General features: G+C 39.8%; 1 protein-coding gene across 2 annotated transcripts in view; it reads left to right on the forward strand.

Annotated features, from left to right (window-relative positions):
• The first annotated feature begins 421 nt into the window (after positions 1–421).
• LOC121379056 (calcyphosin-like protein) overlaps positions 422–20,244 on the forward strand; it is a 45,794-nt gene continuing 25,971 nt past the window's right edge. The window contains exons 1-2 of one of the 2 annotated variants that reach the window (XM_041507509.1): positions 422–478; positions 11,369–12,535. In XM_041507509.1, coding sequence (XP_041363443.1) covers positions 12,145–12,535 — 391 coding nt within the window. In that variant the 5' untranslated portion in view covers positions 422–478; positions 11,369–12,144. Of the gene's footprint in view, positions 479–5,903; positions 6,097–11,368; positions 12,536–20,244 lie in introns of those variants that run through there. The other variant, XM_041507510.1, reaches the window with a different exon arrangement.

Below are 20,244 nucleotides of genomic sequence, written 5' to 3' on the forward strand. Positions count from 1 at the left end.
TATTTTTGTTCAACCGATTAATTTTGTGTTTTTAGAAGGTAAGGTGTATTTATCAGGTTTATGGATGCCAACAAATGCCCAACCCTGAACAAATCCCAGATCCGCACCTTTTAATATTTTAAATGGAATAATTTGCAAACACACGCAATATATAATTCATTATAAAATACACGATACCAAAAAAAAAAAAAAAAAAAAAAAAAAAAAAAAATCCATTTGTAATTTGTCTCACCTACTACCATGAAAATTTCTCCATACCAGCGTAAATATATTCATTACACAATTGGTTTTACATTACAACCGACCCTGGTTAACAAGTCTATTAAAGGTCCATACCCCCATGATCGGATATGGAACAGCCCTTACGCTTGCTGCATTTTGTTTGGCTTACAGAAATACATCGATCCCTGGAATTGCAGTTGACACGGAGATGACTAATTCTCTGTTCTGTTCTGCTGAGTGAAGCTGGTAAACAGTGGTATGTAACCTTTTTATTATTACTGTAGCTAGGGATGAAGTTCTGTACAAAGAAAGAAAGAAGTGTTTTATTTAACGACGCACTCAACACATTTTATTTACGGTTATATGGCGTCAGACATATGGTTAAGGACCACACAGATTTTGAGAGGAAACCCGCTGTCGCCATTACATGGGCTACTCTTCCGATTGGCAGCAAGGGATCTTTTATTTGCGCTCCCCACAGGCAGGATAGCACAAACCATGGCCTTTGTTGAACCAGTTATGGATCACTGGTCGGTGCAAGTGGTTTACACCTACCCACTGAGCCTTGCGGAGCACTCACTCAGGGTTTGGAGTCGGTATCTGGATTAAAAATCCCATGCCTCGACTGGGATCCGAACCCAGTACCTACCAGCCTGTAGACCGATGGCCTGCCACGACGCCACCGAGGCCGGTAAGTTCTGTACAATGCATGTTATAATGAAGATGAGACAATGACATACACGCGCGCGTGCACACGCACGCACGCACACACAAGAGGCTGGTAATAACATCGTGTTTTTAATCTTACTAAACAAGTGCTGCAGTTTAAGTTAATGTATGGGTGTTTAAAAATAATTATTAAATAATTAATGTGTGCGTGTGTCCGTGCGTGCATACATGCATGCATGCGTGTGTGTGTAAGAAAATAACAGTTTGTGAAATGACAAAAATTTAGTACTTTTTACTATTATAATAGCGAAAAGGAAATATTTAGCAATTTTCGTAATTTTATCTAACTAGACCAAGTATCTAAATAACCATTTAATTTGTCACAAGGTAACTGCAGTTTACAATATACAGAGATGCCACGAAATAAATATTGCTTTGCTTTTTCGTTCCGACAACATAATATATTCATTTCAACTTATGTTCGTGCTTATATTCAATTAAGGTTCAAGCACGCTGTCCTGGGCACCCACTTCAGTTATAATTACATATCAAATATATTTTTTCTGCATGAAATATTAGTGGCTGTATATTAAACGTGATTTCTGATCGTTCTAATATTTGCACTAGGTTAAATTTCATTTTATTTCCTAAAATATATTTTTTCGTACGTACGAAATTATTTGAAGAGGGAAATCCAGTTTGGGCTTCTTACAAGTATTAAGACGACCAGAAACACACTGAATATACAGACACTGCTATTCTAAACAAGAAACTATATTTAATATGTAAGTTTAATCGTAAAAATATTTTATTAGTCGGAAATATCTTACAATGCAGCAAACTCGGGAATGTCTCTTTAAAATATGCTGAGTGCGTCGTTAAATAAACCAATCCTTCTTTCCTTTCTTTCCCCCGTCTACAATGTAGTGATTGAGATGTAACAAACACAGAACAAATATGTACATACGTAAGTAGTACGTTAATTAGAAACTGACATCGCCATAGCAACGAAAATAGTACACTTCTGTAATGACTTGACAACCGCGGTGGCAGTCCTCATGACGGTTGCCACCGGTGGGGCAGGATATGCAGACCTTTCGCGAACATGTCATCACTGTTTTGACAGTGATTCACGAGTGCATGTCATCACAGCTATATTTATTCCAATGAGCTCTGTCCTGTGCTCGTATTGATCTGGAAAACTGGTATGGGAGTGGAAGTCCTCTTTGTGGCGGTGCAGGAAGGATGTATTGTTTCTTCGGGAGTGCAGTCCTATATTCGAGGCGCAAGACAGATATTCTTGGAATAAATCACTATTTTACCAAACGCATATACGAATGCTTTGTGCTGAGATACGGTCATGTTCGCGGTCGATCCCCGTCGGTAGACCCATTCGGCTATTTCTCGTTCCAGCCAGTGCACCACGACTAGTATATCAAAGGCCGTGGTATGTCCTATCCTGTCTGTAGGATGGTGCATATAAAAGATCCCTTGCTGCTAATGGAAAAATGTTGTGGGTTTCTCTCAAAGACCATATATCAAAATGACCAAATGTTTGACATCCAATAACCGAAGATTAATAAATCAATATGCTCTAGTGGTGTCGTTAAACAAAACAAACGTTTTTGTGTTCGCGAATAACGGTTTGTTCAGATTAAAGGCATATTGTCACAGACCATTGACCTATTAAATGGCCTAACAAAGTATTACCTGTAAAAAAACTAAATTGATTTGTCCTTAAGTGTACTTTATTCAACCATCTATGTAAGCATCATACCCCACTTATTAATGATACTTTGTAAAAATAATTGAATTATGGCAATGGTCCATAATTCAAAAACTAATATTGCCAAGAGGGTTGACATGGATTTCACTCCATCATGGTTCAGTTGAGGAAATAAAATAGCCTGATTTGTTTTCCAAAAATTAATGTAATTTTCATTTATTATTATTGTTTTGAGATATAAGGTTCTTAAAATCCGTGACAGTATGCCTTTAAATATTAATCTTGTATCTAAAAAATGCCCTGTGCCGGCGTTAGTTACTGGTGATGTCAGAAAACGTCGTGTTATATCAGCATGTACAAAACGTTTCAAGTTCAAGTTAAAAAAACGTATTCATGAATATGACGTAAATGTTTATATTTATACAATAGATCTCACAGGGCAATAGGTTGGAATTTATTGACAAGAAGCTATTTTTCGAATGTCACATCTTGCATACAGCACAAGACTATAACGTGTGAATTCGACTACAGAAATTAATTTTTATTACTCATGACAATACTACACATAATACTGGAGGAAAGAATAATAAGAATACGAGTTAATGAATTACTATTACGGCCGACATTTAGTTTATCGATTTCCGTTACTATTCAATATACAGCCATTGCGCAATCAACACGCATTAAACTCATTTGGTGCGCAAATCATCATTAACTGTGCGTATAATACACAGAAATCGAACTCGAATAGGAATGATGCGAGTGTGGTAGAAGGTGTGCATGTATTAATATTTTAGGAATATAATATGCAACTTAATTCATTTAGATTCTCGATCCAGTCAGTGCACCACGACTGGTATATCAAAGGCCGTGGTATGTGCTATGCTGTCTGTGGGATGGTGCATATAAAAGATCCCTTGCTGCTAATCGAAAAAGAGTAGCCTAAGAAGTGGCGACAGCGGGTTTCCTCTCTTTATATCTGTGTGGTCCTTAACCATATGTCTAACGCCATATAACCTTGAATAAAATGTGTTGAGTGCGTCGTTAAGTCAACCATTTCCTTCATACATTAATTCAGAAAGGTTGTCAGATATCCGTACAGTGTAGGATTCACAGCTCTGTTTATTGACATTCTTAACATCAACATGTATGTAGTGACATAACAATGCAGTTGAAATGTCCAAACTACTTAAGACGACATTGAACCTAATGAAGAAGTTTGTTTTGTTTAACGACACCACTAGAGTACAGTGATTAATCAGCCATCGTCTATTGGATGTCAAACATTTGGTAATTGTACGTAATGGTGTCCCAAATGGGACACCTCGAGCCAACATACCTTAGAAAACCACACCACCTAATGTAATGCGTTTCCTGATTACGTGTGACAGTATTAATGACCAAATGTTTGTCATCCAACAGCCGGTGATTAATAAATCGATGTTCTCTAGTGGTGTCGTTACACAAAACAAACGTTAGCGTTAACCATGTAAAATAATGATACGCCAATTTCTTATACTTTAACGTTAACGTTAACCATGTAAAATAATGATACGCCAATTTCTTATACTTTAAAAAATGTTTAATGCCCTACAAAAACGTTAATTTTATATATGCACATGTATAAGCAAACACCAAATTTGTGGCTAGAAGTGTGTGTGTGTTTGTGTGTGTGTGTGCGTGCGCGCGTGTGTATGTGCATATGTGTGTATGTGTGAGTATATGTTCATATTATGGTAAAAATTCAGTGTGCATTTCAACACTAACTCTGTAACAGACCTAACAGAAATTGTAACATTCTCTACTATGCAATTAAAAAATTAATGCTTCATAGATTAAGATATATTTAAAAGTTGAAGCATTGTGTATCAAATTTTCTCGTCCACTTCAGATTGAACTAGGTCGATATAACAGAATTCCCATACATAATAGACTATGTGAGTATTGTCATAGCAACCAGATTGAGGATTGGAATCATGTTTATTGTGATGGGTCCTATATTATTGAAGGTCTCAAAGAAAACGATCTACATGTACGTCTTACCACTGAGTTAGATTACTTTCGCTATTCTTGGTTTGTTTGGGTTTTTTACTATCTTGGCAAAAATGCCGTTATGTTATTTATGGAGTACGTCAACCATTTATACTTTGACGCTTTGTATCTGTATGCGTTTACTTGAGATATTTGAAAACATAACACAGTGACGACCATTTGGGACACTATATTAAAGTTCTGAGTTAACTCAAGTGAGATTATATATGTTAGTCCAATCACGACTTTCTCTTAAACATCCTTTCACTCTGTCTTGTGCCGAGATACGGTTTTTATAAAGGAATACAGTTTTGTATGTCATATTTATTGGGCGCAAGAACATACCACTTGTCCATAACGCGGTCACGCCGTACACATTCTTGAGCACAGTTATAACTCGGGCAATAAACAAAGAAAGAAGTGTTTTATTTAACGACGCACTCAACACATTTTATTTAAGGTTATATGGCGTCAGACATATGGTTAAGGACCACACAGATTTTGAGAGAGGAAACCCGTTGTCGCCACTTCATGGGCTACTCTTTTTCGATTAGCAGCAAGGGATCTTTTATTTGCACTTCCCACAGGCAGGATAGCACAAACCATGGCCTTTGTTGAACCAGTTATGGATCACTGGTCGGTGCAAGTGGTTTACACCTACCCATTGAGCCTTGCAGAGCACTCACTCAGGGTTTGGAGTCGGTATCTGGATTAAAAATCCCATGCCTCGACTGGGATCCGAACCCAGTACCTACCAGCCTGTAGACCGATAGCCTGCCACGACGCCACCGAGGCCGGTTCGGGCAATAAACAACGTAAGACGCGAAAATAACACATAGGCCTACTTACGTCTCTATATTTACTCAGGGAATATACACAGAGCGTTGTGTTATTTGATTTATACATCTGTGCTACCTCACTCACAACAATCTCTATACACCAATACTCACATTGAAACACGACAGCAGTTGCACAATTATTGAGTAGCAATAACTCACAATACTGCAGCCGAGCTACTGAAAACCGGACATTACTATTTAATGTTGCTCAGCTGAGCGCGAATTGAGAAAGGCGGATCTAGGTACTTAAATTTTGCGACAGTTATAATTTTATTATATATTAATTTTAAATTTTTTTACAATCCCCCTCCAAACCTCCCCCAACGTTCCTTTAACATTCGCCTCGTCATTGGGGCCCTCCCTAAATGGATTATCTGGATCCGCCACTGATTGATACACTGTTTGTCTATCGTTTTACTGTTAAAAATGTGTTGCCACATAGCTTTCAAGTAAATTGGCGTATATTGTCTGGATATTAGCAGAAGTGTCAACACACATTCCAAGATGATATACGTGGCAACGATTTGAAAGATAATTTCTATACTTCACGACACGACAATCGTACGTTAACAGCTGTGACATTTTGTGTGGATTTAGTAAGAGGAAAAGGTAAACATTTTTAAAAATGAAAATAGCAAGTGACTGCAACACTTCAAAGCATTGTTTTTTTTTAACGGATTACGTTTAATAATGCATGTATGTAATGTGTAGATTAAAAAAGAAACCTTTCTTTGTTGGTTTTTGATTAAAATTATAATTAAATTTTTTTTTTTTTTTTTTTTTTTCTTTTTTTTTTTTGTGTGTCGCGAAATTAAAAAATCAATATTAGAGAGGTTTCGCAATCACACTGTTACTGTTACGGATATCGATAGTTATACGTCACACTGTTACTGTTACAGATATCGATAGTTATACGTCACACTGTTACTGTTACGGATATCGATAGTTATACGTCACACTGTTACTGTTACGGATATCGATAGTTATACGTCACACTGTTACTGTTACGGATATCCATAGTTATACGTCACCACTTTGAGTGTAGTTGGTGATGTCAGAATAAACGGGACAAAATTTGTTTTCCGCTCTTTATGAATATAAAAGTTTGTTTTGTTTAACGACACTACAAGAGCACATTGATTTATTATTCATTGGCTATTGGATATCAAACATTTATTTACGGGATTCGTTTCTTTAATACATTTCGTGGCCTAATATGAGAATGTCGCCATCTTTAAGTCACTAAAAGTCTGCAAAACTAGTTGATCCATTAGTATTTAACTGTTGTCCTAGTAGCACATGTAGCACGTGCTACGGACCCCGCGGTTCAGGTGGCCCCGCGGTGATGTGTACATTTATTTTCCCCAGGTAATTTTTGCGTTCTCTCCGAGGGTGTTGCTAAATTATATATCCTGGGAAGGGGTCCCCGCTGTTAATTGTGCTACAGGCCCCGCGAAATCTTAAACCAACACTGACCAGTATGACAAACTGTCGGTATCCGAAACAGTAACTATTGGTTGCGTAATAACCTCTCTATTATAAATTAAAACAGCTTTATATCAGGGCCGTACCGAGCTTAAAATCATGCCACGTTTACATGCCAAGGTTCTATCCAGCTATCCAGGGGGTCTGGTGGGGGTGGGTGGATGGCGTTTCTAGACTATGGCGAGCGAACTTTTTTTGTGGTGTCGAATCACGCTCCCCGAAGAATACATTGAACAAAGGTCGCTTAGAGCAAGGGTTTTGATCCTCCCTCTCCTGCATGAGCGCCTGTAGGCCTAGAGATTTTACGACATGTGCACGTAATCGATTTGCGATTATTATATCAAATGCCTGGTATGTCTGTGGGCAAGTGCATTGCATTGCAACTTACAGAAAAATGCACGACTTTGCAACCTTCTGCAGGACCATAGCCACTGACCAGCTAGTGTCACTTTTGGAGGGGAGCGTTAATATTTTAAGGGAGCATACTTAATTAAGACATGCACTCAATAACAGATCCCAGCAGGTTCTAAGGGATGGAAATTGAATTTCAGAGGGGGCGACCCCCCTCCCCCATGCCAACCAGTGGCTACGGGCCTGGTAGGCTGATAAAACATCCATTTCGTTTCGATCCATGTATCGACCAGAAGTTAATATTCCACCTCGATACTTAAATCTACAAAAATTAGTATCGAGTCTTTGTTAGATATATTTTTTTTTGAAAATCACCATAAGATGTCGATTCTCTTTAACAAGAAGAAGTAATATGTTGTTAGCATTCAGACCTCGTGGACAATATAACAGAGATGATGACAAAATGTTGAATATTTTCTTGACAAAACATGTCAACTGTTATTATTGTGAATAATGCTTAATTATTATATTTTGAACAGCTAAATCTGGAGGAAACATGGGAATGAATGAATGAATGAACGCAAAATAAAACAAAAGAAAAACAAATGAAAAAACCCGAAATAATTTCTGAAAAAATGAAACAAAGAAAACTATAAATAAATAAATAAATAAATAACTCAATAGACAAACACAAATAAATATATAAATATACAAATACGATAGATGGATGGATGGAATTGTTTAACATGCTTTACCTTCAAGCTAACAAAATAGAACTCTCTCTAGTGGCTTGTCATCAACCACCCTTATTTCGCAGCCTTCAGACTTTCATCATCTTCAAACCGGGTACCACCAAGGAGAGCTTTCAAATTCCGGAACAAATAGCAACCACTCGAGACCAGGCCAGGCCTGGTGCTTATAAAACGTTTAGAGTCTAGAGTCGAGACTCCAATAGAGTCTGAGACAGTAATGTCATGGCAACGCCATACAAACTGTATGCGTGTGACGTCATTAGAGATTGAGTCTGGACTCTAAACGTTTTATAAGCACGGACACAGGTCTGGTTTGTAAGGTGGGTGATTAAGTTGCTGGGAGCCACACTATGATGGCAGCTTGAGCAATACACGACTTGTGCACTGGAGCAGTGTCACGAAGCAGCAGGACTCAAACTGTTGTCAAACTGTCAACCCCCTCCCACCCAAAAAAACCCCAAAAACACAGACTCCCGCAAAACACACAAAAAACAAACAAACAAACGAGCAAACAACCCTGTCAACACAGCTGGGTGATTAATCTCTCGCCATTTTCCTTGATTATGTAACCGTCCAAAGTCTAAACTGTTTTAATATGCCACATCCTTCAGGGGTTCAAGCATATTCACCCAAGACCCTGCCTATTGTATGACCAGTGACTTTCTTTTCTCAAATTTGTCTTCAATTTGGCGTAATAGACACCAGTGAATGTCGTTCCTGGAGGCATGTTGTCAGCCATTAGAACTCTTTCGGCATCCCAGAAAACCAGTTGCCAAAACTTTGCCATGACATCGGATTGTCTTGCAGACCTTGGGTCATCTTCAAGGTCGTTTCGTCCTCGATTAAATTCAGCAGGCTATTTCGCAATTGTCGAATAATTGGGAGATTCATCACCATATACACGAACCTTTCGTTTTCAGCTTCCTTAGTAAGAAACGTTATGGCGACTAGATATGTTTCAATATTATGGTCAAAGTAGGGTAGTTTATAGTTAATATTGTATAAATATACAAACAAGAAAAGTCGTGTTATTGATTGGGCAGTTATATGAAGACAAAAAAGGTTTTATGATGGTGTACCAACTATTGTTTAAATATTGTTTTGTTTAACGACACCACTAGAGCACATTGACATACTAATCATCGGCTATTGGATGTCAAACAGTTTGTAATTCTGACATATAGACTTACAGAGGAAACCCGCTATACTTTTTTATTAATAGCAAAATATATGTTATATGCACGATTCCACCGACAGGATAGCACATACCATGACCTTTGACAAACCAGTCATGGTGCACTGACTAGAACAAGAAATAGTTGATTTATTTTCGTGTGTAGGTTTTGTTCATGTATATAAGTTTTAATTATTTGAAAAATAACTATGTGCATGTCGTAAACAATGTATTGTAAGAGAACGTATTACGACACATTAAGCTTGGTCACGACACTGTCACAATGGTCTAGGAACAATACATTTATATTTAAAAAACAATAAGCTGAGTATTTACGTTTAGGCCTTTGTATATCATCTGGACATGAAGAACGAATTAGCCAACTCACAAACGTCTGATTTATATTAAAATATATGTATAACATAATTGTACTGTTACGTAACATTTCAATTTAATTTTGAATGATGTCTGTAACTGACACGTAAATAAATATATATCTGTCTCACCCAGACTCCTGTCTGTTAATGTTTTGCGGGCGACACCACGTCGTCTAGAGAATATTAAGTAATCATCGGCTATTGGACGTCAAACATTTGGAAATTCTGACACATAGTCTTCATCAGCAGCAAGGAATCTTTTTTATGCACTTTCCCACAGACAGGAGAAACAGACCACATCGTTTTATATACAGATGTGGGACACTGGCTGATACGGAGAAAAAATACAATGAGTACGCCAAGTTGATTTGATCCCACAATCAAAGCATCTTAGGCGAGTGTTCTACTGACTAAGATAAATCCCGCCCCTAGAATCATCTTTAGTTCAGATCTCATATACACGTATACACGTATAAACGTTAAACTTTGTTTTGTTTAACGACACCGCTAGAGCACATTGATTAATCATAGGCTATTGGATATCAGACATTTTGGTAATTCTAACATAGTTTTCAGAGGAAATCCGCTACAGGTTGCTTTATATGCACTTCCTACAAACAGGACAGCACATGCCACAGCTTTTGATACTCCAGCCAAGGAGTGGGGGGAAAATATAAGTCAGAGAAAAGACCCACCGTGGGTGATTCTATCTTTCGACCCAAGCACCCCAGGCGCGCGCTCAACTCAGCTAGATTCAGCCCCGAAATGCTTTGTTAATTTGTCAATATGAAATTGGTATTTTATGACGGTTAGCTGCTTAATACAGGTGAATTTATGCTAAATTATTATAAATTAAAAACACATCTCAGCACATAAACTATAACAATTGTGTGTGGTTTGAACACTTAGTTTAAAGGTTGAAGAGTGTATACTACCAAATCAAATCCCACAGACGACAGTAGTAACATATGTGGCTAAACCTCCTACCTGCAGCGTATTAGTCGACATAAATTTCACGGATATAAATATTACCAACCCTCACCCTTAAAGTGAATGAGAAAAAAATGGGGGTCAAGTTGCCCATTTCTGTGATAACGGGTAGCGTCTATGACTACTCTAGTTCCGCACAAAATTCGAGTACTTTTTTTTTTTTTTTACAGGTACCCCATACATGTTTCAAGCACAAGGCTACTTGACACAGTGATACAAGCTGAAATAAAATTGCATACATTTGTTTGCCCAGATGAAACTTTTTTTTTTTACAATCAACACACTCACAAGACTTGTGGTGTTCACTTCTCTATCAAAAGTTCCGTGCACCTCGAACTTTGACCCGGCCGGAAGTTATTTGGTTTAGTACTACCAGAAAGAAGACAGGCTATTTTAAATGCACTTTTTCTTATACAGGGTCTTCGTTTGACACCTAATAGCCGGTGTGTATTTTTGTACTGGTATGTCGTTAAACATCCATTCATTCATTCATTATACTGGGCCTTTAATATACCAGGCGTGGGTTCATCAACTATATTAGATGATTTATGAGCAGAGAAAGGTGGCTCTTAAAACAGAACGCTTCTTAATTGTGTTGGCTCCTTCAACACGTTTGACTGTTTAATCATTCTCACCAACGGCACAGAATCGAATCTATAACTGACTCGTTAATAAATATATATCTATTTTTCCTGGAATCGTGTCTGCAAAAAATCATATAAATTACACATTGTATATTTGTGTATTTACAGATGCTTAGACGAAACTGCATAGAAGAACGACTTAAAACAGATAGCTGCCTCTGGTGTTAAATTGGCACCGAAAAAACCCCAACATCATTCTTTCAACTGCTGTTTTTAATTTTAACGAGCGTTGATGCACAGCCAACAATTGAAGTTTCTGCCATTTGTGTTTCTGTTACTCTCCCTCAGAAGTCATCAGTTTCTGGTCTTTGATGAGTTATACTCTGAGCGTCAACGATTCTATTGCAGTTGCATGGACTTGTTTTTAACGTTCTAATTAGTTGGTTTTGTAACTGTTCTCAGTTTAACCATCATCTCGATCTGTTAGAAATAAAAACAACTATAGGCAAAGAACAGTCTCTTGAGAAAATTACGATGAACTGTTAGCTGTTTCACGGATGTTGAGGTTCACTATATTCGACGATTTTAGTGAAGAGTAAGACTTAAGATAGCAATTGAAGACAGGCGGCTGATTAATAAAGGCAAACTTATTCAGCATCGAAAAATATGTGATATAAGATAACAATAATAAGGTTCTTTATTAACGGAGGTTAAATTTTACTGTATTGGATGAGTTAGAATAGTAAAATAGATTTTTAAAGCAAGCGGTTACTTAATGCAAGTAATTTTTTTCCTGCATTGAAAATAATATGATTTGAGATAATAACAAAGATCTTAATTAAGATAATAGTTGCTCAATACAGGTGCTTGTATTTAGCCCATCTCCAAATTACTTTAAGACATCATCATTTTGATCATCATTATTTGTAAAACAAGGTTTTAATATGACAACCACAATAGATTCGGCTGAAGTGGACTCGAACGTGGGGGAACAGCTGATCGAAGTCCTGCGATCCGAGTGCTTGTCCCGAGGGTGCGGCGGAATCCGGGGCCTCGGGCTGATGTTCCGCCACCTCGACATTGACTTCTCCAAGCGGATCGTGTTGCGTGAGCTCGAGGATGGACTCAAGTTGTACGGATTCCGAATGTCCGAAAATTACCTGAAGGCGTTGTTTCGAGCCCTGGACAAGGACAACAGCGGGGGGATAGATTTCTGCGAGTTCATGCAGGAACTCAGGCCGCCCATGACGTCATGCCGCATCAACGTCATAAACGAAGCGTTTGATTCGCTCGACGTGAATAAAGATGGAATCATAAACATGGATGATATAAAAGGTAGGTTACCTTTTTCCAAGTTTCAGGCCCGTAGCCAGGATTTTGAGAGGAGGGGGTCGTTCAGGCTTAGAGTTGCTTGGGAGGGGGGGGGGGGGTCCGAGAGCATATTGACCCCCCCAAAAAAAAAAAAAAAAAAAAAAAAAAACAAAAACAAAAACAAACAAACAAGAAAACGGGCCTGAGTTTAATCTTCTTGTAGTTTTCATGATGGGGGTTTCTGTTTTTGTTTGGTTTTATTTCTTTGTTGTTGATTTTTTTGTGTGTGTATGTTTAGATTTGATTTGAACTTATTTTCGTGCTTATATCCAATTAAGGTTCAAGCACGCTGTCCTGGGCACACACCTCAGCTATCTGGGCTGTCTGTCCAGGACAGTGGGTTAGTTGTTAGTTGGTTAGTCGTTAGTGAGAGAGAAGAGGGTGTAGTGGCCTTACACCTACCCATTGAGCCCTTAAGAACTCGCTCTGGGTTGGAGCCGGTACCGGGCTGCGAACCCTGTACCTACCAGCCTGTAGTCCGATGGCTTAACCACTGCGCCGAGGTGTATGTTTAGGGATTTAGTAGGCGCTTAATCCCCCTGTAGATATCTCCCTCCATCTTTCTCCATCTGTCCATCCTTCACTTCACTCTTTCTCTCGCTCATTCACTCGCGTAACAAAGATAAACAATGTTTAATGAGACTTGTATTTTCACAAAGATGGAACTGCCTTATTCAGGTTTCAGACAGTGCTCTACAACTTGTATATAAAAGACTGAACCGGAAAAGTGTTTCCTGGTAAAGCTATCTATTGCAAAATAAATCCCTTGCTGCTAATCGAAAAGAGTAGCCCATGAAGTGGCTACAGCGGGTTTCTACTCTCAATATCTGTGTGATCCTTAACCATATGTCAGACGCCATATAACCTTAAATAAAATGTGTTGAGTGCGTCGTTAAATAAAACATATCCCAGAGCTTCTAGAATTTTTATAGATTCCACTAGCCATGGAATCAGTGATTAATTACTAACCACGATTAAAAATCCACTAGCCCTACTTTACTTTAAGTAATACAATTTTACTAAATATAGTAATAATCAGATATGTCACCTAAAGAGGGAGATAGAGCTTAAAAACACTGACATTGGGGAGTAGCAGGATATTCATACATGTATTTACAAAATAGACTTAACTGCAACATTTGACTTTAAAAAATTCACTATCCGTCGAGCATGGCAATAGTAGTTATTTACTAGCCCAAAATTGAATATCACTAGCCATGGGAGTGGGGCTACCATAATCTAGAAGCCCTGCATATCCTATTGCAAAATAAATAAACTCGTGCGAATAATTGTTTCCCTGTGGCATAGTCTTACCAGCTAATTTGTGCCAAGAAGACCTATCAAAGTAGCAGTATAAATGTATTAAAACGTGTAAAACAGGAACACTTTTGAATTAAGGATATAATTCTACCCTCACTTTTATATTTATGACTGTCTGTAAAAAGGATAATTACGTGGTATTTTACATACTGGCGTGGGCACTATATTTATATTGGGGGCACCCACATTGGGGTTGGGACATCCACGCGTGTACTGTCTATGAGTCGTATTGTGGGGAGACATGCAAATATACAAGATGCTGGGGAAAAAGAATTGAGCCATGGTCCTCCCTCAGTGATTTTATAATAGGTATGTGGCCTACGAGTTAACTTCGCAGATAAAGGGGAACAATTCCGTGAGGTCTGTTAAATGACCACTTTTGGCAAACATTTTTGACAGAACTGAACATGACAGTCAGCTGATTGAGACCCCCCCCCCCCCCCTCTGGCCCTCCTCCTCTCTCTCCCTCCCTCCCCTCTCTCTCTCGCCCTCCCTCCCTCTCTCTCCCTGTCCCTCCCCTCTCATTCGCCCATCCTCCCTCTTTCTCTCCCTCTCTCTCTCCGTCCCTCGCTCTCTCCCTCCTCTCTCTCTATCCCTCTGCCCGTCCCTCCGTCTCCCCGTCTCTCTCTCTCTCTCTCTCTCTCTCTCTCTCTCTCTCTCTCTCTCTCTCTCTCTCTCTCTCTCTCTGCAATCTGAACAGTTCTGTCGATTACGGATTATCGGGTGTAACATCTCGGATGAATGAAGCAGCGGAGCGATATGTATGTACCTTTACAATTATGCGCCGGAAGTCCGCAGTTAACACACAGTTTACACAGAACCTAAATAGTTTAGCAATCTTGTACAGTGGTAACTTCGACTTATTTTAAAACACAGATACAGACGTTAAAACACTTATTTGAAGATAAAGATTGCATCGCTAACTTGACAGTTTATACCTATCTGGTTTTGATCTATCTATCATATGGCGTGCATGCGAGTATGTATATGCGCGTGCACTGGGGGTTGAAATGTGATGCTCTGAGCGTCTTATGTGTTAAACTCCGTTCCGTTAAATTACCAGGAGACGATATCTTTAAGTAGCCGTTAGTGACTAGTAATCACACCATCGCGTGACGTAGTTTTCTTCCATGCAGCTGCACCTTAAATGGCTGTTAATCACGATACGAGGTCGATATGCAGTACAAAATGACATTTACAGGTTTTCAGAGATTGGACTTTCAAGACCGTAACAATATTAGAAAAACAATCGCTAAATTCAACTACATTATCCCGTGTTCATCCAACAGGGATGTAGTCTGGGGTGGTGGTGGTGGTGGTGGTGGTGGTGGGGATGGGGATTTTTTTTTTTTACAGTGCAATATTAGGCTATTCGTATAGGTCACGTCCAGAGAAAATGTAGGCAAAAGGGTCCGCTAGGTTCATATTCGACCTCCCCAATTCCTGTACACGCTACACCCCTGTCCAATAACATTGGTTACCAATGTAGCAATAAAACCCAACTAAAATGTTAGTGGCGGATCCAGCGTGAAATCGAGCAGCAATCACAACAGGCAGGGGCGGATTCAATAGTTTTCTAGGGAAGGGATGCAACGCTTAAAAAGGGCACTTACATTATCCAAAGGTACACTAACCTGTATTATCTACATAGTAATCTTTCACAAAAATATCAAGCCGACCAATTATTAAAAAAACACAATACAAAATATTCATCTGCGGGGGGTGGGTTGGGGTGGGGTGCGCTCCCTCAACATCCTCCCCTTGAATCCAACCTTGCAGTCCCTTGAGGCAATTCTTATGGTTAAATTGATGCATTAAGCTGAACTGAACTGAATTAAATTAACCTCGCAAACATTTCTTGTAGCTGTGTGCGTGCGCGTGCGTGTGCGTTCGTGTCTGTGTGTGTGTGTGTGTGTGTGTGTGTGTGTGTGTGTGTGTGTGTCTGTGTGCGCGCTCACGCGTGCTTGTTTGTGTGCATATGGGTGGGTGGGTGTATAAAATCCTAGTTCCGCCAATATCTTTGTTCGCTCACCTCCGATGTCAAAAGTCCTGAGAAACAAACAAACAAACAAGCAAACAATAAAACCACCAAACACTTACCTCTATTCGTATATATCCACTCAACACTTGTAGTTGGTAGTCGTCATCAGGTAGTATTAGATCCATACATATTTTGCATTTATACATATTTAAAATAAATATGCTTATAAATGTCAAACAGCGATTCTGTTCCAAACAATTTACGTAGTATCGCTTTGACATCCATAATCATATTAATTCGAAACGTCAAAGCATTGTTGACGTCACGTCAAAGGATCGTTCACTTTTGTGGTAACGTTTCCGACAATTTTCGTTGCTTAACGGAGAATGTCGAAAAAGTGTGTCGGTGTACACGTGTTTGCGTGCGTATGCATATGCAAGTTTGTGTGTGTTTGTGTGTGTGCGCGCATGCGTGTGTATGTGTGTGTGCTTGTGTGTGTGTGTGTGTGTGTGCGCGCGCGCGCGTGTGTTTGTGTGTGTGTGATCTGCCAGTTAAGTATAAGTGAAATAAGATTATTTTGTTTAACGACACCACTAGAGTATAATAATTTATAGATAATCGTCTATTGGATGTCAAACATTTCATACTTTTCACGCGTAGTCTTCAGAGAAAACCCGCTTCATTTTTCCATCACCAGTAATGGATATTGTATAAGCACTTTCTCACATGCTGGACAGCACATACCACGAATGAAATATAGCTTAGGTAAAGCGCTCGCCTGGTGTGCGATTGGTCGTAATATCGCTTTTGTCTTAGAACCTTTGCAGCTCTTCTGCGTGCGTATATGTGTTCGTTCCACACTATTGGACCAAGTGTCACCGTAGTTTTAAAAATATTGATGCTTTAAAAAACAAAACAAAAAAACAACAACCACCCAACCCCCCCCCAAAAAAAAAAAAAAAAAAAAAAAAAAAAAAAAAAAAAAAAACAAAAAAAAGAAAAAAAAAAGAAAAAAAGAACCCAACAAAACAAAAACAAAAACAAACAAATATAACTTCATAAGGCTATTTCGTTGGCCTTCCACAAATGCCTTGGAGTATAGGAGGAATATTATGTTAAATAATACCGTCATTTGTTTTATTTTATTTACATGTATTTATGTATTTATTTATTTATTTATTTATTTATGTATTTATTTATGTATTTATTTATTTATTTATTTGCTTGCTTGCTTGTTGCTTATTTTGTTTTAAAACAAAATTAACATTTTTTTTAACACATAATCATTAGCTGGTTTCGTGGAAGTGATTAATATATATATATATATATATATATATATATATATATATATATATATATATATATATATATATATATATATACTCTTCAAAAAAAGAAACGCAAAAGGGTACAAATGGGTTATAACTCCGATTTTATGTTTCCTACCGGTTCATGCTTTGTGAATATAAGGTCATTGCATGTCCCAAACACATTCCCACGGTTACATTCGATAAAACGCAGCTACTGTACAATAAAGTTCCAAAATGTGAATATTCGCAAAAAAAAAAGCCACGTGCAAACCATGTCACCACTGCACGTGCGTTGTCTGCACGTGCAACATGAACACCGACAGTATAAAAGTGCAGGGTGTTCGCTTGCCTGGCCTCTGTATCTGGCCGACAGTTGACAATCCAGGACATGCCACGTCTCAGTGAACCGCAGAGAAACAATGCCATCGGCCGACTAGACGCAGGCGAATCCAGAACGACCGTTGCCAGGGCATTCCATGTGTCCCCAAGCACCATCTCCAGACTGTGGGACCGTTACCAGCAACATGGATCAACACGTGACCTCCCTAGATCCGGTCGACCACGGGTCACTACCCCCGGGCAGGACCGCTACATCCTTCGGGAACGATTGACTACTGCCACCTCCACAGCCGCAGCAATACCAGGTTTGCGCAGGATATCCGACCAGACCGTACGGAACCGCCTACGTGAGGTAGGAATTCGTGCCAGACGTCCAGTTCGAGGTGTCATCTTAACACCACAACACCGTCGACTCCGACTGCAGTGGTGCCAGATTCATCGACAATGGCCTCAACTGCGATGGAGACAGGTGTGGTTCAGTGACGAGTCCCGATTTCTGCTCCGACGTCATGATGGAAGATGTCGCGTGTATAGGCGTCGTGGTGAACGTTATGCGGCAAACTGCGTGCAGGAAGTGGACAGATTCGGCGGGGGTAGTGTCATGGTGTGGGCAGCCATCTCACACACTGGCAGAACTGACCTGGTCCACGTGCAGGGCAACCTGAATGCACAGGGCTACATTGACCAGATCCTCCGGCCACACATCGTTCCAGTTATGGCCAACGCCAACGCAGTGTTCCAACATGACAACGCCAGGCCTCACACAGCACGTCTCACAACGGCTTTCCTACAGAACAACAACATTAATGTCCTTCCTTGGCCATCGATATCACCGGATTTGAACCCAATTGAGCATCTATGGGACGAGTTGGACCGACGCCTCCGACAGCGACAACCACAGCCCCAGACCCTGCCCGAGCTGGCAGCAGCCTTGCAGGCCGAGTGGGCCACCATCCCCCGGGACGTCATCCGTACTCTGATTGCTTCAATGGGCAGGCGGTGCCAGGCAGTTGTCAACACACGCGGAGGCCACACCCGGTATTGACTCCAGATGACCTTGTCGTAACATTTGGAGAATTGATTTCATTATTGAATGGTGTGTCCGATAATTACCAAATGTTGCAGGATTGTTCACAATTCACTCTAGTCCATTGTGAGTAAGTGATAGGACACACCAGTCAGTAATGTGGGATTGACTGCCAGTAACACGGTTAACTTTCTGACGCTATAGGTGATAGATTTGTTTGCAGCCACTCTCTGCTGTTATTTTAATCTCAGACTGTCAACTGTCACGACGAAGTTGCCCAACTCGACAGGTGCGTTGTAATGTCCCTAACTCCCGACTTACGACGGGTGCGCTCAGATTAACTAATGGGTTATACGGAGAGAACCGAATTGTAAGAGCTCTCAGACTAGCAACTGGACAGTCGTAGAACAGAAAGTTGGTCAACTTTGTGCTGCCTGTTGGCAGTCTGAGACTAGCATTAGTGTTGGTCAGATCCCTTATTTTATTCCCATCAGTATATGAAGATGAACACTCTTTTCAAGGCATTATTTTATACTGACTAGCGGTTTTTTGTTTTATTTGAATAGATCAATAACTCTGTCTACAGTGTCCTCTTGTTCAGAAATTACAAAAGCAAACACTGATAGTAAAGAGAGCGTCTTCACAAATGAAATTGTTGTCGCCAGGTAACACAGTCCATAACAAACATGTGGATTGATTACAAAATATATTAATCAATGAATTTCGATCCATGGCGAGCGTCACTGTTAGTATTGGAGTTTACAGACAGTGCTGGATAAATAAAGGATGTTTACACATTATAAACGAAAGAGCAAGTTATTGGCTTTAGAATGGAGTGTCTGAAGGTAATAACTGTTAATTAATTATATATACTAAAACGCAAAAGAAACGCAGGTTCTCATTAAATTGGATATAAAATATTAAAAAAAAAAAACGAAATGAAGATTTCAACATTTATTTTGGAGCTACACCAATTCGGCACACATTGGTGTTGGAAATTTTTGATTGAATTCCTTTTTGGCTATTGTTTCATGTCATAAAGTAGGGTGGGGGTCCATGTTAAAAATGTGAAAGAGACGACCTGTAGCATTGTCAAAGTCAGTATCGCGTGTGACCACCCTGGGCATTCAAACAGGCAGTGCAACGTCTCCTCATTGAGTTGACAAGCCGTTGAAAGAATGCCTGAGGGAGTGAGTTCCATTCATGGACCAATGCTGCCTCCAGCGCCTGCATATTCTGAGGTTGTCCGCGAGCCTGAAGGCGACGTCCGATTTCATCCCAGACGTGTTCGATAGGCGCCATGTCCGGTGATAAGGCTGGCCACGGCAACGTTGGGATGTTGTGCTGAGCCAGCAACGCCTGTGTTGCCCTGGCAGTGTGCGGCCTGGCATTGTCTTGCTGCAGCAAGCGCACACGTGGGTGAGCGGCAAAGAAGGGAACGACGTGATTGTTGATGACGTCATTTTGGTACACGGCGGCATTAACGCGTTGTCTGAACACATGAAGTTGTGTTCTGTGGTTGAATGAGAACCCACCCCACACCATCACACTACCCCCGCCCCATCGGTCGGCCTGCAGAACGCAGCAGTCGGAGTAACGTTCATGTCGACGTCGCCATACTCGGATTCGGCCATCAGCGTTGGAAACATTGTAACGGCTCTCATCAGTAAACAGAACTTGTTGCCACTGGCCACGT

This window comes from Gigantopelta aegis, chromosome 8 (genome assembly GCF_016097555.1).
Source record: "Gigantopelta aegis isolate Gae_Host chromosome 8, Gae_host_genome, whole genome shotgun sequence".
Taxonomy (NCBI): domain Eukaryota; kingdom Metazoa; phylum Mollusca; class Gastropoda; order Neomphalida; family Peltospiridae; genus Gigantopelta; species Gigantopelta aegis.